Source organism: Abrus precatorius, unplaced genomic scaffold, assembly GCF_003935025.1.
Source record: "Abrus precatorius isolate BTA unplaced genomic scaffold, Abrus_2018 Scaffold2, whole genome shotgun sequence".
Classification (NCBI taxonomy): domain Eukaryota; kingdom Viridiplantae; phylum Streptophyta; class Magnoliopsida; order Fabales; family Fabaceae; genus Abrus; species Abrus precatorius.
Window position 1 is genome coordinate 28,746,921 of NW_020874362.1, and position 22,965 is coordinate 28,769,885.

At 30.8% G+C, this 22,965-nt stretch overlaps 2 protein-coding genes across 9 annotated transcripts; both read left to right on the forward strand.

The window, feature by feature from the left end:
- Window positions 1-1,556: 1,556 nt before the first annotated feature.
- On the forward strand, window positions 1,557-15,824 carry LOC113857592 (phototropin-1-like). Of its 8 annotated transcripts, none has more exons than XM_027489650.1 (25): window positions 1,557-2,302; window positions 2,434-2,945; window positions 3,054-3,706; window positions 4,682-4,864; window positions 6,360-6,451; window positions 7,355-7,640; window positions 7,893-8,112; window positions 8,226-8,296; window positions 8,667-8,773; window positions 8,957-9,006; window positions 9,161-9,265; window positions 9,547-9,606; window positions 9,694-9,783; window positions 10,036-10,112; window positions 10,634-10,718; window positions 10,920-11,000; window positions 11,334-11,437; window positions 11,942-11,991; window positions 12,306-12,412; window positions 12,518-12,640; window positions 13,012-13,063; window positions 13,498-13,610; window positions 14,512-14,652; window positions 14,753-14,854; window positions 15,483-15,799. In XM_027489650.1, exons 3-24 carry the CDS (start codon window positions 3,066-3,068, stop codon window positions 14,849-14,851), a joined length of 2,937 nt encoding a protein of 978 aa, XP_027345451.1. In that variant the 5' UTR covers window positions 1,557-2,302; window positions 2,434-2,945; window positions 3,054-3,065; the 3' UTR covers window positions 14,852-14,854; window positions 15,483-15,799. The 8 variants fall into 8 exon arrangements, 7 of the variants coding, with proteins under 7 accessions (XP_027345451.1, XP_027345449.1, XP_027345450.1 ...); XM_027489649.1 differs by lacking the exon at window positions 2,434-2,945 and having other exon boundaries at window positions 1,558-1,800; window positions 1,842-1,901; XM_027489648.1 differs by lacking the exon at window positions 2,434-2,945 and having other exon boundaries at window positions 1,557-1,901; window positions 15,483-15,824.
- Window positions 15,825-19,706: 3,882 nt separating this feature from the next.
- Window positions 19,707-22,368, forward strand: LOC113858827 (BTB/POZ domain-containing protein At5g60050). Its single transcript, XM_027491590.1, has 2 exons — window positions 19,707-20,432; window positions 21,236-22,368. The coding sequence occupies exons 1-2, from the start codon at window positions 19,917-19,919 to the stop codon at window positions 22,184-22,186; spliced, it is 1,467 nt and encodes a 488-aa protein (XP_027347391.1). The 5' UTR covers window positions 19,707-19,916; the 3' UTR covers window positions 22,187-22,368.
- The last annotated feature ends 597 nt before the right edge of the window (window positions 22,369-22,965 follow it).

Below are 22,965 nucleotides of genomic sequence, written 5' to 3' on the forward strand. Positions count from 1 at the left end.
TTTCATTCCTTCATTATAAACAAATTAATATGATACACTTTTTACATATATATTATTTACATTATTTATGTATTTTTCACAATCTCACATGTCTACGAATACAATAAGAAATTATTGATAATAACTTTTAATAGAAATCGGACCAAAAGGGTGAAAAATGAGTGAATCTACGCCAAATTTGATTTTACATTTAAAATATAAACCTGTATTTTACTAATTTATTTAATATAAATAGATTTTAAGATTTGAAAAAACTTTTTAAAAGTCTAATTAGCTTAAAATCCTTCATTTAAAAACATTTTTATAATAAAATTTTAATAAGCCAATAAATTTACATCTAAATATGATGGCCAACCGACATAAACATACGATAACAAACCAAAATTTTTATTAAGACCAACATATTTGAAATTTTAAATAAGCTAATGATTTTTTAATTTCAATATAAGACAATAACAATCCAAGAAACTAACAATAATTAAATAGGTTGATCCATCGTGCATAAAATGTTCTATAAATGACATAAAGGTTAACTTTCGAACCAAACATATATTTTTTTAAAAAGCTTTGACTTTGTTTATTTAAGAAATGGGCCAAACATCAAACCTAATGTTAGGCCTCCAATGACTCTTTAAGCTATTCTCATATGTAGTCAAAATTGACGATGGTAATTTTTAAATATTTATCAAAAAGTTCTTTTTTAAGTACAATTTATTAAGATGGTATTTCATAGGGTTTTTTCTTACGTAAATTAATTGCAAAAATTTGAGAAAATTGATATCTTTAATTTACTTTTGGAAAGGGGGAGGGTTGTTAAAATAAATCAATTCCGATGGCCATAGCTTCATGTTTGTTTACGCCGTCGCCCGAAAAAAAGTTGAACCATGGAAACTTGGTTTGCAACATTATCCAAATATCTTTTGTCAATTTGTTTCACAACTGTAAATCTATGTTGGCAATTTCGTAACTGCGGGCCGGTGCATGGTATGGCATACAAGTTTCAATCCTACATTCCAAATAAAATTTTAATTTAAAGTGATTTTGTTTCAATGTATCATCAAAGAGTTGTTAATATCATTGAGATTTATGACTATTCAAATCTCTTCTCATCCAACCATCGTAGATAGAAGCAGAAGCAATGGACAGTGTTGACTTAATATAAACTCAATTATATATATTCCTGTTTGGCTTTTTTCTTTTCTTTTTTTCTAGAATTTAGTTCTTGCAATATTCGGGGTAATATTTGTGAATGGTTGATATTTAAGCAACAACAGAAGACTTATCCTAGGTGTCCTTGTTCCTTCACATCACGAAGTTGGACAAGTGGATCAAAGAACTACTTAGCTTTCAGTCATTGTAGCACTCACAAGGCAACCACATCAAATATGTAAACATCAATCACTATATGCACCCAACTTCTATGGGAAAATTATACACTAAACTGAATCTATAGGATTATTTGTGGTGGTGCATTGCCCAGCATCTACAAACATGGTCTCAAGCGTCCACATCTTAGGCTTATCTTTGTGGCCATGCCTTTTAAGCAAGCTCCTATTTTCCAAGATAGGCAAGAATTAATCTTGTTGTGCTAGATGGTTAATGGGTATTTTAATATTCTCTCTGTTTTTCCATAGCCAAAAAAAGTGAGTGAGATATTTGCCATTTTTGATTGTCTGATTTTGCTTTTGTCCTCGGCTATAAGTCCACCTCCTTTCACATAGAAAACCAAACATCAACAGTGCTGTACTGGGAACAAATGGAGGGTACAGCCTGCAGAGATGAACGTGGTTGAAGAGATTATGAAGATGTACATGTTCTGTGTTCTTGTTGCTTTTCTTTCTTGACAACCCACTTTTCCAGACTGTCATTTAGGCACTGACACCACAAAGGAATCATTGAAGGTAAGACTAAGGCAACAGAAGATGTCATTGTTTGGCTCCTTAGCACAGTAAAATTTTGTTGTCTCAAAATGTTTTAGGACTCCAAAGTGAACTCAGAGAAGATGTTATAGTGTAGCATAAATAGCTTGGACTTAATAGGGATGCGTGCAAGAGCCATGTCCCATGTGAAATTTCCATCAACAGGGATGGGAACCCAAACCTTTGGGACAATTATTCACAGTTTCTCTATATTTTTTATTCCATTTGTTCTCCTCATGCATTATAAGCAACCCACTTCTAGGAATCAATTCTCAACGGTTTATATTGTGTGCTAATTTATTGAAGCATAAGCAGTTTCACAAGTCCACACCCCACACAGCTTCCATTTTCTGAATTCCTAATCCAGCACTCCTCAACTTGAGGTACTCAGTTCCTAATCTGGTCATGCATTAAACTATGCCATATTTTCAATCACTTACACACAAATATCTAAGCTGATTCTTTATTCAGTAACTCATAAACTTTTCTTCCAATTCTTCATGTACAATGTCAGTTGCCCTATCAGCTTATAAATCAAATCATGCCAAGTTTATTAAGTGGTTCGATTGACACATGGATTCTCCAACATTCAATTTCGTATGCCATCGATTACCGTCATCCCAAATTATTTTCTATCACGTGTGGCCCTCTCGGACACCACTGTTTTGATAAAATCAGGAAACAACACAGACACTTGGTCTCAGTCTCAGTTTTGGTGCTTGAATTGGTGTCCCCTTTAAGTCCCTCCGACAAAAAACACACATATCTATCTCCAACCACTCATTTCTCCATACCCCATTCTCAAATCCACAAAATTATCCTGAAAATTGAAAAATTATCCAAATGAACAAACTTGAAGTGACCCTAAAGGCCCCAAACAAACAACTTATCATTCATTGTACTAGTCCCAATCACATGTCAATGCCATTTCCATTACAAACACTTCACCGCCGTGAGATTTGTTCCAAAGTACACATCAAATTGTTTTAATTGAATCTCATCCCACCAGTGATTCACCAACAAAAGGCAGGCTTTTATTATTCATAATTAATTAGTAGTAATTCGGTAATTTTATCATTAATTTCCATTTTTGAAGAAAATATTAATGAACACATTTATTATATGAATGAACAGAAAGTGAGGGAAATGGAGGCATTTTCAAGAGACCAACGTGGCTCGCTCGAAGTGTTTAACCCTTCTTCTTCTTACTCCACCGAGAAACCCGTGAACTCGCCCTTACGCTCCCAATCCACGTGGAAGAATTGGATAGACTCACGCGCCACCGAGGCTCCGGAGCAGCGCAATACCGATGAAGTCGCCGCTGCCACTGCCGCCACTTCGTGGATGGCACTCAAGGAGCCAACTCCTCCGCCGCCGACGCTCGCTGCCATCCTCGGCGAGTCTCGCCCGGCAACCGGAGAGGTTGGTGCGGCGGCGCAGAGGGCGGCGGAGTGGGGGTTAGTGCTGAAGACGGACACGGAGACGGGGAAGCCGCAGGGAGTAGCGGTTCGGAACTCCGGCGGCGAGGAACCAAACGCGAGAGCTAGTGGCGGTTCGAGGAGGGATTCGAACAACTCTGTGAGAAGCTCCGGCGAGTCTTCCGATGACGGAAGAGAGTACCGGGGAATTCCGAGGGTTTCGGAGGATCTGAGAGACGCTTTATCGACGTTTCAACAGACTTTCGTGGTTTCGGATGCTACCAAACCCGATTACCCGATTTTGTATGCGAGTGCCGGGTTTTTTAAGATGACGGGTTATACATCCAAGGAGGTCATTGGAAGGAACTGGTACGTTAATACTCATTTTATCACAGTAAATACTTCTCTTCTTCCTAAATATTATATTTTAATCACTCCAACTTTTCAAAAACTATTGGGTTTTAAATCTATAAATTTATGTTTATTTTCATTTTCAATACAAAATGCTAATAAAAATTTAAGCAAACAAATACTAAAATCAATGACTTAAAATATTTTTTTACAAATTTTCAAAATTAAAATACTCAACTCATAATTTTGAGAGGTTTACTCAAATATTTTTTTTTATCTTAAACTATATCGTTTTTAAGAGTATTAAGAATATATTCTTTAAAGTAATTTTTATTATTAATTAATATTTATTAAAAATTACAAAATTATAGGTGAAATTTATTAAATTAAAAATAAAAATTACATAATCTTATAATTTTTAATAAAATTCAACTAATAATAAAAAATATATTAATAGAAATTATTAAGAAATTGTGTTATGCATATTTTTTTACATAATAATTCAGTTTATTAAAAATTATAAAGATAATCATTTAAATAATTTAACTTACCAAACATTTAAGTTAGTTCTCAAGATTATAAGAATTGAGTATTTTGTTTTTAGAAATTTTAAAAACTTTTAATAGTCTCATACTCTTAAAAAATTATTTTTTCACTGTTATATTTTACTAAAAAAAATTAAAATGAATGTATTTACAAGTTTTCAAACTAATTTTTTTAAAATTCACAAATTAAAATACTCAAATCTTATAATTTCAAGAAATAATTTAAGAGTTTATTTGATTTGGCAATATAGATAATTTATACACAATCTATCAAAATAAAATCTTAAAAAAATGTCAGAATCACAGATACAAAGAAATGGTATAATTTACTCTTTAGAATAATTCAACTCATATCAAGAACAAATATGGTACTGGTAGAGTAATTTTGACTGTAACAAGAAAAGGTGAATAAGAAATTACAAAACGGGTCGGGTCGGGGCGGGTGCAGTCGGTTTTTACAGGGAGCAGAAACGGATCCGGATGACGTGGCAAAGATAAGGGAATCACTGCAAACTGGGTCTACTTATTGTGGAAGGTTACTGAATTACAAGAAAGATGGTACTCCCTTTTGGAACCTTCTTACTATTGCTCCTATTAAGGGTGATGATGGCAGAATTCTCAAGTTTATTGGGTATGTTTTTCTTATTTACCACTTATGTTTTTTGTGCTACTTTAATCATAATTAGATTCTACCATACTTTACTTTTTCTATTATTGTTGTCATTATTCTGGGTTTATGCCATGGTTGGGACCTTATAGTGACAACTAATTGACTCTTCATTAGTTTGGTCATTGTTCACAATCTGTCTTGCAAATTCTAAGATAAGATGGCCCTGCTGGATCACCTTTATTAAATTGACCACTCTCTTTAGTATCGTTTTCTTTTATAAATGACAAATAGCACTCTGTTATGTCAATTATTTTGTTTCAAAATATAGATTCCGTTTAGATAAATCCTTGTAAGGGGGAGAAATAATTGCTTTTATAAATTAATATTAGTGTTTGTTGTAAAAGTTACATATTTATTATAAATTTGTCTAAATTGATTCATATACTCTTGTTAAATTTAATTAGTAAAATTTTTATATAATTCATCGTGTACTTTCTTATTTCTCTCTATAATAGAGTGATCCAGTTGAATCTCGTTATGAGATCATCAGTGTATGGTAAGAGAAGTCAATTATATATACCCAGAAAACATATGGTTTCTTTCTTTCTTCCTCGTGAAATAGTTAAAATATTTTTTTTAAAAATATTTTAGATAATTTTAATTTGTAAATGCTTTAATGATGCACTATATATTTAGTTTTTCTATTTCATCGTATATTTATTTATGTATCTCATTTTAGACCACGGAGGTGTCTTGAAAGTAGAAACACTTCTATTTTAGGCCCAATGGAATGGATGATGTCTTTAGATCTTTGTCACTGTTTCTTCAGACTGAATCATTCATCACATCACATTGATTGCTTGAAGTTGACAAACACAATTAAAAAAAAAGGGCATTGATTGGATGTGGGTCTTGATGTACCCAATTGTATGATAAAAAGATTTGAGTCTCGTTCGCCAAAAACATATTGAGTCTCCTAAAGCTCGTATTTGGAAAATTATTTGTTGACACATTTATTGTAGTATAAAATGAGTGATTGGAATTGGAAGGGAGAAAAAAAGGAAAAATATAATTAATGACGCAATAAAAAGGAGAAAATAAAAAATTACTGTAAAAAAATAAGAACTTTCGTTTTTAATCTTTTCAAGTCAACAAATTTGTAAATTACAACAAATAATTAAAATGTAAATGAGTGATATTTGATATCATATATAATTTTAATTATTATTATTTTAGTTAATAAGCATCATGATTTTTCTTATAATGAATTCCTCCTTTTAAAAGAGATACATTTTAATAGGAGGTATAAATAACATTTTTTTAAAATATTTTTTTATATTAAGTAAATTTTAAGTGAATCATACTTAAAAGAAAAGATGCCCAATATTTTTTTAATAAAAAACACTCACATAAAATTTATTTAACAATAAAAAATACATTATTAGTATTTCTTTTAGGCACTATTTTAAGCTTATGACAAGTCTTTTCTATGTATGGAAATGTGAGATGGTGGCAGAATGCAAGTGGAAGTTAGCAAGCACACAGAGGGGTCCAAGGAGAAGATGCTACGTCCCAATGGATTGCCCGAATCCTTGATTCGATATGATGGTAAAATTATTATGCAACCTCAAATAATGCAACAAAATAAATGATTAAATAAATAAATAAATAAACACATTAAAAAAATAAAATTATTTTAAATTATTAAATTAGATATACAATTAACAAATTAATCATTGATAATCGTATTACATCAAGGAATAATATATCTTCACGAATTTGTGTGTTCAATAATGGCACAGTCACGTGAAACGTAGACAGACTTTACTAGGTTTATCTTTGCATGGAATTAAAAGAATTACGACAACGTTAATAAAAAAAAAAAGTATTAAATTAATAGTAATACTGTTAAGGTATGATAAAATTTTATATTCCTAACTAATTGTCAAGTTACTTGCATTCTTTTAACTTTTTTACAACAATTAATATTACAATATAAACCTTTTAATAAACGTTACAAGTGACCCACCAACTATACTTAGAATTAATTTAGATAACTTTTTTAACAAATACTTATAAGATAAAAAAAAATTAAGAACATAAAATAAATTAAATTGCTAATGTAAATTAAATTTCATTCATAATACCTCAATTTTTCAGAAAATTACTTATCTAACTTCTCCATGATTAAATACATACAAACTTAGCAAAATTAAGAATTTTTATCACAAATAAGTCTGAATAATAAAATTTGAAAATTAAAAACTCACATAAACTAAAAACTAATCTTGCCCTTGGACATTATTAGTATATAATTTTGAAGCTAGTTACAACATCAACCGTTGTTTTCTAATAATAATTATAAGTGTACTTAAACATGGCAATGGTAAAGACCCGATGTAGTACTAGTTTAAATGAACATGGGAATTGGTTTACACTCGAATGATAAAGATTCAACAGAAGTTTAACAACGCAAGTCTAATCCAAAAAGGTTGCATATTTCTCATGCAGCTCGTCAGAAAGAGAAAGCAAATAGTTCAGTATTTGAGTTGGTGCATGCGGTGAGGCGACCCCGGGCACTGAGTGAATCAGCAAACCGTCCCACGATCAAGAAGCCAGCATCTAGTGATGATGCACAAGTCAAAACACAAAACTCTTCAAGGAGAAAATCCGAGAGTGTTACTTCATTTAGAAGAAAATCACATGCAGGAGATTACAAAAGTTCAATGCAAAGAATCACTGAGCAACCTGAAAATGAAAAGAAACACAAAAACTCTCGTCGCCGTTCTTTCATGGGGTATGGTTAATTACTTACTTTAGTTATAGCCAAGAAGGAAAACTAGATTTTGAACTATTTTTAAAAGGAGAAATACTAGTTTTCTTTCATGAGGTTGATTATGATCATCTCAACAAATGTTTTTTTTTTTTCTTTCTTTTCCTTAAACTAATTTTTGAGATCAAGTTTTATTATTGAATAATACGTAATATATATGTGATATTATATTTCAATGTACTCTATCTTTCTAATTTCTATATATTTATGCTTTAGGTTCATCAGGAAAAGTCAGTCCAGCTATGAAAGCTTCAATGACGAAGCTGGTGCTGAGGACAGCTCTGAGAGTAGTGATGAGGATGATGAAAGGCCTGAGAGTTTTGATGGAAAATTACAGAAGAAGGAAAAGAGAAAGGGTCTTGATCTTGCTACCACACTCGAACGTATTGAGAAGAATTTTGTCATTACTGATCCTAGGCTACCTGACAACCCAATTGTAAGATTGGTTTTTTATATCATTTATGTTGCAACAAAAAGTTTTGAATTTCTATATAGGATTAGTTTAATGGAGACGAACTTAAGATGGTAAATTTTTATTTGGTTGTTCAGATCTTTGCATCTGATAGCTTCTTAGAGCTTACTGAGTATAGTCGTGAAGAAATCTTGGGAAGAAATTGCAGGTATGCTTTAATATATCATAACCATTAAAATGAATATCAAAATATTTGGTTCATGTATACCAACTGAAATTGATATTAAATACAGCATTGTAAATTGGCATTTCCAGCTTTACCTCAAGCTTCATTTATTGGAGTATGAATGCTTCCATGAAGGATCAATGTGATTGTAGCATAAAGAATACATATAAAGCAAAATACAAAAATATTATTTGTATGACAAGTTACTAATGCCTGATGGAAGCCAGAAATACAAAATTTAATTTCCTTCCTGAAAATTTCGAAGATTGATATACCGGGAAATGATCTAGAAGTTGTTTGTGTATAATGTAAAAATCCGTGGTATTTATTTATATGATATGTGGTGATATAGGTTTCTGCAAGGACCTGAAACTGATCCAGCAACCGTGAGAAAAATTAGAGAAGCTATTGACAATCAAAGAGAAGTTACCGTGCAGCTCATTAATTATACAAAGAGTGGTAAGCTTATTTGTTCTATAAATAAAAAAAAAGTCTATATTTTCACATATATCCTTGTTTTCATATAACGAATCCATCTTATAGTTAGCAAATGAAAACAAAATAACTATATAACGACATAAAGCTCAATAAGGTTGCTAATATTATTGAACTTACTATTGAATATTTTTCTTCTCAATTCAGGTAAAAAGTTCTGGAATTTGTTTCATTTGCAACCTATGCGTGATCAGAAGGTACAGTTTTTGATAGTCCTCTCTGAAGGTGTTGTATATCTAATGTCTTACTGTGTGACTTCTGTTTTTTGTAGTTAATCATATCCCGTTTACCAAAACTTCAAAAAGAAACTATGCTTAGCTTGTTTCTCTTTTTTCCTTCTTTGTTTAACAGGGAGAGGTACAGTATTTCATTGGAGTTCAACTTGATGGTAGTCAACACGTGGAGCCTCTTCACAACCGCATTGCTGATGATACTGCAAAGGAGGGAGAACAATTGGTTTGGTTTCTATCCAAGTGCTTCATTATTTTATCATACATGGAAATCTGGATTTGGGTTCAACATCACTACATATCCAGATAGAGGCTTTGAATTTGACAGTCTATAAGAGCCTGTTTCCCGATTAAACTACTTTGCCTATATTATGACCAAAAAGAAAGTTTTGAATATACTTTGTTGGTATTATATATATATAATATAGAATAGAATAATTAGAAACTTTGTTCTATGTATTATGCTTTGTATTTTCCAAGTTCTAACAATATTTCATATATTCTCAGGTGAAAAAAACTGCTGAAAATGTTGATGATGCAGTGAGAGAACTTCCAGATGCTAATTTGGTAATATCTCCAGAGCTTCTAATTATCTTTATCCACTGAAAAGCTTATTGCATTCAATTTTTCTCATAATCTTTTGGCTATCTTTAGAAACCAGAAGATTTATGGAAAAATCATTCAAAAGTGGTTCACCCCAAACCCCACAGGAAGGATGAAGCCGCCTGGAAAGCTATTCAGACGGTATTATTTTTTGCGCTGGCTTCCATTTCTTGTCTAATTTTTTCTTAACTCTTGTTAGATTATTTCGGAAATTATCGTTTTTTTAATTATGTTATCTATTCAAGATTATTTGAATTAGTAAATAAGACATCAAATAGCCTTCTCTCTTATATAAGGTTGTTATAATTTGAATCTTCTTCCCAGTCACTTTTTGAACATCTAATGTAAGTTACTTTTTGCAAATTTATAATGTGACCATGGTTTTTTTTGCAGATCCTAGATAGTGGAGAAGAGATAGGCTTGAAGCATTTTAGGCCAATTAAACCTCTGGGATCAGGAGATACTGGCAGGTTTTTTCCCTGCTTCTCTTTTCAACTGTCCAACATTTCAAATGTGCTTGAACAAGTGGCACGAGGGTTAAATTAATTGCTAAGTGAAACAAATTGTGATCGTATAATGTGATATTCTCAAAACTAATAACTATCATGGGATCTAAGAATCAAAACCTGAAACTATACATTCATAGTATGTTCAATCCATCTCAGCACGGTGGATTTCAGCTTTTTTTAAATTGATTTCCTTGCTTCAAGCAATAGCACATACTGGATAAGTCCAAGATTCCAATTTTTTTTATAAATGATTTCATTAATTAGTAAGTCTAACCTTTCTACACGGAATTTCAGCAAATATTAGAGACTTGTAGTCGTGTAGATGAATTACTCCGTAGTTTAGCTGAAAACTAGCTGAAATTCTAAAACCTTATTTAGAATTTATTCATTGATTTGGGTGATGTAAAGTTGTTTCCTTTCACTATTTTTTCCAATCAAGTTTCTGTGGCAATGTATTATATCACCTGTTTACTGGCCTTCAGTGTCTATCTGGTGGAGCTAGGCGAAACTGGTCAATATTTTGCCATGAAAGCTATGGAGAAGGGTGTTATGCTCAATCGTAATAAGGTACACAATATACTCAATTGATAATTTCTTTTTCTTGTCACCTCTACCATCAATAGTTTTACAAAATGTTTACATGGAAGTTGTTCAATACTGGATTGGCTTCATTTTCTTAGCCTTTCAGTAACATATTTTAATTTTCATACTTATTTCAAGTCAAAATTTATCCTATTCGTTCACTTCTAACAATAACTTTAACTACAGGTGCATAGAGCTTGCACAGAGAGAGAGATCCTCGACATGTTGGACCACCCTTTTCTTCCTGCATTATATGCTTCCTTTCAGGTTTGAAACTCAAGTACTCTTGAAAGTAAGATAGCTATGAATATAACGTCAAGATCTTTATGATTACTTGATAAAATGATCACTCTCTGCAAGGCTATGAATATAAAGTGCAAATATGTCAAAATCACAACTCACTAGCCCTTTAACATACACCCTTTCTTTCACTGAAGATGATTACACAGATAATATTCTGTGTATTTGTCGTACATTGATGCCTTTATTTCCTAATTCATTTAATTCAGAAGTTATAACATAACAAGCGTTGCTTACATTGCTACTTTACATACTATAAAATGAATTTGTAATTTTTTTATAAACTTGATTAATTTGCAGACCAATACACATATCTGTTTGATAACTGATTATTGTCCTGGTGGAGAACTATTCCTGCTTCTTGATCGACAACCAGCTAAGGTTCTGAGGGAAGATGCAGTAAGGTATATTATACTACTACGCAAAGAATATATGCAAATATATCACAAGTTTCCTCAAAATTGGTAGAAGGTGGAGGTTAGAAAACAATGACAAGTTTTATCTTTTATTTTTACAACAACTAAGCCTTATCCCTCTAGGTGAGGTGGGTTGTAAATGCTAAATTGTCTTCTTGTACGTTTATAACGGAAAATATCAGCCTCAAGTCTTCTATGTCAATCATAGTAAATTGAGTCCCAATGCATTCACTTTTTTATGAATATTTTTATTCAACATCAATCTTTCTTCAATCATTTTGACTGTTCTCACTCTTATGCTTCGAAGCAGTTTTATTTGCATACATTATTTAATCTATACCCCGCCTTTCTTCAATCTTCACCTTATGCATGTAAAATACATCATATATGTTCTTCTAATAGATTTAAATAGATGCTCTTTCTTTCAATAGTGTCAGTTACTTGAGTTTCTCTACCTTTCTTTTACTGACATATTGTACTTGACAATGATAGATTTTATGCTGCTGAAGTAGTTGTTGCCTTGGAGTACCTTCATTGTCAAGGTAAGTTCCTATTCATCACCCATATGACATAACATAACGACAATAATTGTTAGTAATGATAATCAATCTTGCTACCTTTTCGACTTAGGAAGTGTTTAATTGATAAAATCCATGCAAACCTCTTATTGAATATACCAGGAAGCAACAGTGATATTTTCTTAAAAATTATCAGATGTTATAAATTGACCTGATAGCATTATAGGATCCTTTATTATTGTGAAATTCTGTCCTAACAAGAAATCTTGTCATAAATATTTTATTTACGTGTCACCCAAACATCTAATATAATAATATTGTTGGATGAGAATTTGCAGGGATAATATATCGAGATTTGAAGCCAGAAAATGTGTTACTCCAAAGCAGTGGACACGTGTCTCTAACAGATTTTGATTTGTCATGTTTAACATCTTGCAAACCACAGGTACCTTAGAGACAAGAAGTTCAGATCATGAAGATTTTATTTAGAAGTTATACTTTTTAACTCTACTGAGACAATTCTGTATATATCTGATTGCACTCTTTACAGCTTCTAGTTCCAGTAATAAATGAAAAGAAGAAACCACCGAAATTCCAACAGGCTCCAATATTTATGGCTGAACCTATGAGAGCATCAAATTCTTTTGTGGGCACAGAAGAGTACATAGCTCCGGTTTGTTGTTTCGGACTTGTTATTATTGAGTAGCAAATAATTTCTGGACACCAAACTCATATGGAAGCATTCCTGATATAGTTGATATGTTTCTCTCTATAATTTGAAAGATCAAGTTGAACCCGTTAGAGCTTAGAACCTATTAAGTATAACAAGTTCTGTATTAAAGTCTTTACACTTAATGGAGCTAAGGAGAATCCAATATGGAGAGTATAACTTAAGGCACCTTTTTATTTCTTTTTCATTCGAAGGGCTGCGTGTGTGATCCTGGTGGACATACAGATTATTACAATCATGTTAATTATACTTATTTGAATTTTTTTATGCATTTCTCAGAATTTGTTATAATTGACAATTCAATGCTTGTGTAGGAAATTATAACGGGTTCAGGCCATACAAGTGCTGTGGATTGGTGGGCTCTTGGTAATTTTTAATTTTTTTACTATATAAAGGCTATTATACAAATAAATTAATATTAAACTACTCAACAATTTGAAAAGAAAATTTGAATGCATTCTATATTTATGACAAATTGAAAAAGTTAGATGTTGTGTCAGTAAAAACTTTTGCCTTAGTTGAATCGGCCAATAGAATTCTACCTGTCTTTGCAGCCTATAATATTCTACTATAAATTGAACTTATTGTCTTCAATATGTAATAAAAAAGGCTTTCGAAATGCTGAAGACGAACATTTATCTCTCATCCTCATTGCATTTTTCTCATGGTAAGGATTGCCATTAATTGAAATCACTACCCGAGTCCTAACCCATTGGTCACTAGAACATAAAAGACTAAACTCTGATTAGAACGGATATACTTAAAAACATACTTTGACTGCGAGTATTACTTTTTTCCAGGAATTCTTCTATATGAAATGTTTTATGGGTATACACCATTCAGGGGAAAGACAAGGCAAAGAACATTTACAAATATTCTCCACAAGGACCTTAAATTTCCCAAAAGTAAACAGGTGAGACTTTTCTGCACAACCTAATGCAACTTAATGTTCGTATTTGATGCTTAGAACATATACCCTGGTGTCTCGTAGGTTCTCCTATACTGTCACCAGAGTTTGAATATACCTATTCCCAGTAGAACTTTTATATAGCTTTTTTCTTGAAAATTCAAAATCAAAATGTAAAAGAGAATTGAAATAATATAAGTCAGGATGTCAAATTTGGATTAATGCGCAAGGGTCACGGTTCAGTATAAAAAGTAAGACACTTATATTATTTAATAATTTTTTATAATATGTAAGATTGAACTTTTAAATTTTATTTTTATGATTATTTATATTAAATTTCACATTATTTGGATATATACGTATACGTTATCTAAAATTTTATATTTTCTTATATTTTAAAAGTATATTATCTGTCAAAATAAAGTAATACTATAAAAATAATTATTTATTTTATTTTATATAAAATTTTGTAAAATTAATCTATTTAATAAGAACTTTTAAATTAACAGTTAAATTAATTAATTTCATATTTTATATATTAAATAGTGTAAGTGTTTAACTTTAATATACAAATATTACAGGATTTCTTCAGTTTATCTCCATAGATGAAAAACCTTGCCTACTCATTTTCATTTGATATTAAGACGCATTTTAAGAATGCAAATAATTTGACATTGCATGGATAATCATGTATTCATGTTCAAGGAATACTCACTCAATAGTTATCTACCAAATTTGCCTTTAGGCTATATTGCAAAGTAATATAACAATATGCTTCGTTGTAAGAACTAAGAAATTTGAACTTTCACGTGAAATATTATCAAAATCACATCATGCAGAATTACATAAAACCTCCAAATTTTGAATTCATCAATACGTAAATGAACAAGATAAATTCATGATGTAGGTAAGTTTCAGCGCAAAGCAATTAATGTACCGATTGTTGAATAGAGACCCCAAAAGCAGATTGGGATCAAGAGAAGGAGCAAATGAAATTAAGCATCACCCTTTCTTTCGGGGTGTCAATTGGGCCCTAGTTCGTTGCACGGTAACATGAGTGAACCATTGCTATATACTATGTTTTCTTTCATCATCTACTTCAAATTGTCATCGCATGATTGATTGGTAAAACATTCATGTCTTACCAGAAACCTCCTGAGCTTGATGCTCCTCTCTTTGGGACAACTGAAGAAGAAAAAGAAGCAAAACCTGATGATCATGTGGAAGAGGAGATGAGCGTCTTCTAAAAGGTCTCTATAATCCATTTACATGAGCATATTAGGTGAAAGCATGAGTGTGTGAGAATAGTTAATCTTAGTTATAGTTATATATAAGGTGCTTTTACATAGGAGATTAATTAAACCTTTATCCAATCTCAGGTGTAGTTACATAGGTTGCTTTTATGAAATAGCTTAATCTAAACAGTTTATTTAATATTTCTTATTATCATAAACTTGATTCCGAAACTTATTGGTAAGTTAAATTGAACTTATTTTAATAAATTTAATTAAATGCGTTTTTTTTAATAAGTTCTTATAGTCTATTTATGAACAAGTTATGGAAATAACATATAACTCTTATTAGTTTTAATTTATTTTATTAAATTTCATGGTTAAGTTTATGACATAAGCCATTATTTAAAAAAGATTATTATATATGAAATCATCATAAATTTAATTGTGAATCTTATTGATATAAGTTAAAAAAAATTATTTTAATAAATTATACAAAAAAATAAGTTAAACAAAACTTATAAAAATATAAATTATATTCCTAAACTCTTTCAAATATCTCTCTCCTCACACCTCTCATACTCCCATTTGATGCTATACATACACAGTTTTGATGACTAGCTAAATTATTGTCTACTATATGCAGGTTAAAGGATGAAGTTATTTCTACCTCAGGAATGTTACAGTGATGTTATTAGCGTTCTTGAGTAAAGGTGGTAACCAAGTTAAGCAATCCAAGTTTGATAGCGTAGCATGTTACGTTGTAATTTATGAATACTATGATGTTTCTGATTTAATGAGTGATGTGTAAATCTTTTCTTAATTTATTGCGTGTTTGCGTTGTCCCTTTCCTTAAATCTGCCTGGTTTATTGCGATGTCGTTGGATGTCATCGCCTCATTGTTTCCACCACATGACCATACCCAACATATAACATATCATTTATTGGCCTGTCTTAACATGTTTAATTAAGCTACTTCTCTTTTCTCTATGTTTGGCTCCTTAATCGTTAATCATGGCATCACATCATGCATATTCGCTGTTGAATAAGTGATGAAAAAGGGTATTGTTTCCACAGATATGGTTTTTTTTATCAGATTATTAAATATGGATTAATCACTTAATTAAAGCTATTTAAACAATGATAAGCGGAGAATTGGGACGATTAATTGCTAAAAGTTCAATACATAAAATCACATTAATAACAAAGGAATCAAGTTATAACAACCCAAATAGTGTGCATAATCATATCCAAATAATTCTAATTTGGCATATCTTGGAAAATAATATCTGTAAGCTATCATTTTTAATGAGATGCATACCCTCGTTAACACCCAGTAGATCTCAGATTAAATTTTACATTTACATATTCTCTCTCTCACGCTAACATTCTTTTTCTATGCTTATGTATAAAAACTATATATCATATTAACATGCAAGTTGGTCTTTTTTCTATTCTAGTTGCACATATCCAAATATGTTTACAAATGCTTTCAATCATAATTGAAGAATAAAGAATTTGGAGTATGTTTGTTTGCATTTTTAAAAAAAGTTTTCTCTTTTTAAAAATTAAAATTTTTTAGTTTTTAAAAAGAGTTTTTTACTTTTCTATTTCCCTTATTTTCATTTTTTGGTTCACCGGTTTCTTTTCACCCCTTTTACCTGTCTTCCCATAAATATTTCTTGAGTAAAAGTGATACTTCAACCTAAGAGAACTATATGCAATGCACTCAACAAAAGGGAAGAGAAGTGATCAATCATATAAGGGATTAAGGGAGGAAGAAAATACCCAGGTGAAGGACAAACGTTTTCTTATTCTTTTGAGTACTTGAATATTAGAATTAAGACTATTATATATTTTTATTTAATTTGAATTTGATTTCCTATAATACATTTGTTTGACCAACTAATAAGATCTGAAAACTGTTATAATATTGACATTAATAAAATAATTATAAAAAGATGTTGACTAAAAATATAGTATATAACTCAATTGAAAAAAATATTCAAAGACAATTTAATTTCTATTTATAAATTATCGCAACCAATTTTTTTAAACATTATTTAAAAATAATTTAAATTCTAATTATAAAATATAATAAATATATTATATAAATATAGACCAAATTTCGTAACCACAGAATTTTGAGTGAAAATATTAGAATTCAGACTCATTTGAGAAACTATATTCATTCAATAAATATATACAATAATTTATATAGATAAGAAAAGACGAATGATATGATAAAAAAAAAAAATTAAAAATATATTGTATATTTTTATTGATTAAATATGAAATCTCTTTTACTTTAGCTTAGCTTAGCCTATCCAAAAGGGAAGTGTAATAAATATCTACCTTTTACTGGAACTATTTTTTAAAATATTCTTTGTTCTTTTGTGATAGATCGATGCAATGGCTTTTCCTAGCCAAATCTGTCTCCGTTGACTTGTGAAGTGGGTATTTTACTCTCTCTTTTTCTTTTTCTTTTTTCTATCCATATCACGATAAGGTCTGAAAGTAACTGCATGGTAATTTTAATTTCTCTTTTTTGTGCTTGATAATTTTAATTTCTTTTTCCACTTAAATTAAAATTGCTGCTAGATATAAACCACAATATCAGTGAGAAACTATTCGACTTCGGAGTTTCAATTCATTATGTTCGTCAAAGACAAAGATGTTCTGCCTTTGGTTTCCAATCCAATTATGCTTTGACCAGAAAAGAAATTCATCTTCGTAAAAGGTATAATATTTACTTTCAATATTATTATTCACTGTTAAAGTTATATTTGGATTCGTGAAACATAATAATTTAAAGAAAAATTATACAAGATGATGTTAATAAGAAATTACATGAAACGAATATTACAAAAATTCCAGTTATCTAATTAAAAAACCAAAATTCTAGAAGGATCACAGTAAAAAAAGTTAAAAATATTTTTTTAGACTATAAATATTCTTCATCAAAGACAATTTTATTTGAATCGAACAGGTATTCTGAATGACAAAACTCTCATATTCTTATATTATATAAACTAAAAATATATTTAACATTTTTATATAATATATTTACGGACACATAATAAGTAATTCCAATTTTCATTGATGATCTCTGTAATTTGGTTCGGTAAAATGAAAAGAAAGATTATGACATTATATTATCTATTACCCATGATGTTGTTCTATCTTTTACGATAATCTTTCAGTATATACAGAAAGAGATGAAAGGAAAGTGATATTGTTTTGGGGTCATCTTCAAGTTCCCACCATGGTTGGGTCCACTGTACAAAGCACTTTGAAATTGGCAGTGACCTCCAAAGTACTCCTAAGTCGTAACATTGCAGAACTTTTGTACGAATCCACATGAGACTGAACAAAACTAATTATAATATAATAACGAGGACGTAATTATGTCATCTTTTATTCCTTTACACTCGAATATCAACCAAAAGGAAAATTAAAATAGCAAGGAACAAACTTTTATTTTTTAATAAAGAAAATTGAGGTCTTCTTTAAAGTTTAAACGTAATTCCTCGTTAATTCTTTAAACAAACTAATGCGTTTGGTGAAAAATAAATGGAAAAGAACAAAGAGAACAAAAATAGAGTAAACTTCTTTCATTTAACAAATTTCTCTCCTTATATATAGAGAAATTTTAATAATTTATCTTTTTTATACATATATTTTACTTTTTTACTTTATTCTTTCACTTATCTAATTTTTTTTTTCCTCTTATTTCATTCTATCTTTTTTTTTATTATCCAAATAAAGCATAATAAATATATATTAATGTCTTACAGTCTGGAAAACCTAAGTTTACTTAAGAATCTCTTCCTCATATTATAAGAAGTTATGGATTATATTAATAAATATACATTAAAAAAATCTATAGCTCTTCTGTTAGCCTCTTTAAGAAATTTATTTATTTTTATCAAAAAGTTATAAATAAAATATTTAAATAAATTATTGGTATCACTAATGCATAAATCTATTGATAGAGTTGTTTAAATTGAATTAAGAATCATGATTTCAAAATTATTTTAAAATAATCTTAATTTAAATTTAATTAATCAAATGTAAATGTATCATATAGCAACTGAATGTCTATAATAAAATTATTGTTCATTCTATCCTTTAAAGATTTGCACTGAATAAAAATAAAAATTAATAGTAATTTATAAATACTTATTTATTTAATTCAGCGAAACTTTTTATTAATAAAATTAGAGCTTTCAAAACAAGTTATATATCTTAACAAACTTTTGTGAATTAAGTAAAATAATAATAATAATTTGGTCTGGTTAAAGGAATGCTCAGACTAGTAAAAATTATCTTTTTTGAGACTTTTTATGAGTTTAGCTTAGAATTAGATATAAAAGTCTAAATTTAATTTGAGTTGCAAAATTTAAATTTCAAACTATACATTTTATTGAATAGATCAAATTTATCAAATTTAAAAATTATAATATTTATAAGTGTTAAAAGTAAAAAAGAAATATTGCAAATATGATAAGCATAAAGATATTATAAATTGAGTAACTTTTATATAATTGAATAAAAATAAAAGACCAGAAATAATTAATTAACTTTTGTTGGTAAAGAATGAAGCATTTGTTAAATGAGAATGAGATAAGTTTAGTGAAGTAGGAAAGGGAGGGAGTATGGATCTATGGAGAGGGAGAGACAAAAATAGAATAAAATTTAACTCTGTTATTTATTTTATTTTTGAAAATTTTAAAAAATAAAAAATATATAAAAATAAGATAAACCATTAAATAATAAATGCAAGAATTTTGGGCTCAAAGGAATCCTAACGCGAGGCAGGTGTATGCACATGGCAGTAATAATCTCCATCACCCCCTTTTCCTAACACACACACAGTTGTTTTTTTGTTTGGTTTCTTTCATTATTATTATTATTATTATTATTCAGATCATACTCTCTTCTCTCTCGGATTCTCTCTCTCTCTCTCTTTAATGTCTATGAATGTGACTCATTTTCTGGGAAAATTTGCATTCCCAAACTTCGACTCTAATTAGTTAAACTCGGTGTAGCACACAGTACATATAATTGTTTATCTTCAATGGGTGGAGAGAGTGCATTGAAATCCAGAGAGGTATCAACAATGATAAAGCAAGGTTTCATAGCAGACCCCACGCTCTCTTTCTCACCTTCTAGAACCTTCTCTTCATCTCCACCCCCTCTCACTCGCCCCACTCACACTCAGACACTCTTCGATATGATGTCCGACCGCCACCCCAAATTCTCCGACGACAACCGCCGCAAAATGCAAGATCGCCTCTCCAAGCTTCTCGAAGAAGCGCCGTTCCACGGTGGCGGTGATGTCAGGGTTACCGTTGTTGGGAGGGACGGTTTCAAGGTTTCTATGGAAGTGCAGAAGAGCGTTCTCGCCGACAAGAGTCGCTTCTTCGCGGAGAAGCTTCGTTGTGAGAATGGGCTTTTGCACTCCGTCGAGATCAGTGACTGCGACGACGTGGAAGTGTATGTGGAAGCTGTCGTTTTGATGCACTCTGAGGATCTCAAGAGAAGGTTGAGGTCAATGGGTGAAGGGGTTTCTAAAATTTTGAGCTTGCTCAAGGTATGTTCCCAAAGATTTTCAGTTTGTTGAATTATATGATATTTATTATAATAAATAAATAATTAATACATTGAATACCTTAATCTGTCATTTTATATATTTAATTTTAAAATTAACTTATACACTAATATTTTAAGAAGTTTAACTTATCTTTATATATTTATATACTTACAAAGGTTTTTTTTGTACGTAAGGAATTAAATCCTTTTCTCAACCAAAAGTTTCCTATAAGGTAAAAAGCTAATCCAACAAACTAGGCCAAAGTGATTATCATGTAAGAGCTTATGTCATAAGGCTAAGTTCTATAAGCTTATTTGGATAAGCTTCACTATGAAACTTAGGTTAAAAGGAGCTTATAGATTTGTTGTTAGTCATTTTCGTTAGCTTAAGCAAACACCTTCAATTTTTGGTGTATAAGTGTTTATATGATGGATAAGTAGACCGTAAAAACTCTTCCAAAAGAATGCATCAACTTGCCTTGTCATAATTTATATTGTGGTTAGTTATGTTATGGAGTGATTAATGCTGTTGTTATGTAGTGTTTGGTGCTTAGTTTGTCCACATCCCATATCATGATTAACAACATTATGTGCTTAATTAGTCCTTTTGGTGTAGTTATCCACACATTCTTAACTGTAGTGTTAATGATGCATACTATCCCCGTGTAGCGTGCTCATTGAGGAAAATTTATACACTTTCAAATCTTATCTATAACCACATTAGTGCTTCCTTGATGTTTATTGCTTTGTCTTTTGGGATTTGTTATTTATTTTCATATTTTTGTGACTTACCTTCAAGTGTAGGTATGGGCAGCTATAATGTTTGACCTTGGAGTTGAGTCGTGTCTCGAATATTTAGAAGCTATTCCATGGACTGAGAATGAGCAGGAGGAAGTCATATCTCAACTAGGTCATCTGCAGCTTCATGACTCTGCAACCGAGGTTCTTCTTAGAGTATCATCTGATCCATCTACTGCTCCAAGAGCTGATGACATTTTCATGGACATGCTGAGTGGGGTTCTTCAAGCAAAAGATGACAAAGCTCGGAGGGAAATGAAAGCTTTGCTGTCTAAATTGCTTAAAGATAATGCATCTAGAGATAGCAGCAGACCTGATGTTTCTAAAGACACACTCTATTATCTTTGTCTGAGGTGCATCAATTCTCTCATCCTACGCTTGTCTGAAGCAACCGGCAAGGATGAGATGCCAGACCGCGGGGTTTTAATGAGTGAAATAAGTCGTGAAGCTGACAATATTCAGTGGATTGTTGACATTTTGATTGGCAAAAAGATGTGTGATGAATTTGTGAAAATATGGGCAGAGCAGAAAGAACTTGCTACACTTCATTCCAAAGTTCCAACAATTTACCGCCATGAGATCAGTAGAATCACAGCACAACTATGCATTGGCATTGGGAGGGGACACATACTGGTGCCTAAAGAAAGTCGATTTTCACTATTGTCAACATGGCTAGAAGCTCTATATGAAGATTTCGGATGGATGAGGAGAGCTTCTAAAGCCGTTGATAAGAAATTGGTTGAGGATGGACTGAGCCAAACTATACTGACACTTCCTTTACTCCAACAGCAGGCTCTGCTGCTGAATTGGTTTAATCGATTTCTTAATAAAGGAGATGACTGTCCTAACATTCAGAAGGCATTTGAGATTTGGTGGAGAAGGACCTTCATCAGACAGTATTCACCCGAGCCTGATAATTCCCAGTTGCAAATAACTCTCTGTGATTACCCAAGCTGAAAAGTATGCAAGGGACTTTAAAAATGAAAAAGATTGATTCGAATTTGTAAATAAGAAGTGACATTTTGCATTTTCACTTCTGTTTTGGCCTACTTCAAGCAATTTGGATTTTCATTTTTGCCCATTTACGTATTTTGATATTTGATTTGGTCAATTCCGTATTGACTCAGTGAACGCTATGCATCGAAGATAAAAAAAATAAAATAAATAAGGGTAGGAGATAAAATATGTAAAGGCACTGGTTCTTGCTAGAGGGTTGAGTTGAATTGTGTAAACTTTGCCATTGCATCAGAATGAGGACTCTTGATTTGAAGAAATATTTTACTTTACTTTTCTTATACAAGTCTTTAGACACATGGAACCAAAAAAATATAATTTTATAATTTAGAAGAAATTTTAAATAAACTGTTTCTAAATTTGTGATTCATGCTAATGTGGATGAGAAATAGGTCTTTTAGTTTTACTACCAGCATGTGAAGAATGTATATTCATACTTATTGTCATCTTTACTAGGTTTTATCTAACATTTTTTGTCTTTCTAAGTTGTCAAGTTAGATATTTTTACTCCGTTGATAAACTCTATTCTTAACCAATGTGAAATACCTTATCACACTTCCCTCACGTCTAAGACTGGATATGTGCATAAAACTTGCAAGATTGGACATGTGCATGGGTAAACTCAACATAACTGAAGATTTGTGGACAGCCCAACTTTCAAACTGAATAAACTTTGATACTATGTTAAGAAATTTAGACCTAACTCACTCTCAAAAGCTAGT

What these genes read in the sequence shown, in the direction of transcription:
- LOC113858827 (XM_027491590.1), top strand. Translation starts at nt 19,917, where the DNA reads ATGGGTGGAGAGAGTGCATTGAAATCCAGAGAGGTATCAACAATGATA. An exon ending in AAATTTTGAGCTTGCTCAAG is followed by an intron (nt 20,433 to 21,235) that starts GTATGTTCCCAA and finishes CTTCAAGTGTAG; the next exon opens with GTATGGGCAGCTATAATGTT.
- LOC113857592 (XM_027489652.1), top strand. Translation starts at nt 3,042, where the DNA reads ATGAATGAACAGAAAGTGAGGGAAATGGAGGCATTTTCAAGAGACCAA. An exon ending in CGTCGCCGTTCTTTCATGGG is followed by an intron (nt 7,641 to 7,892) that starts GTATGGTTAATT and finishes TTTATGCTTTAG; the next exon opens with GTTCATCAGGAAAAGTCAGT. An exon ending in TAACATCTTGCAAACCACAG is followed by an intron (nt 12,413 to 12,517) that starts GTACCTTAGAGA and finishes CACTCTTTACAG; the next exon opens with CTTCTAGTTCCAGTAATAAA.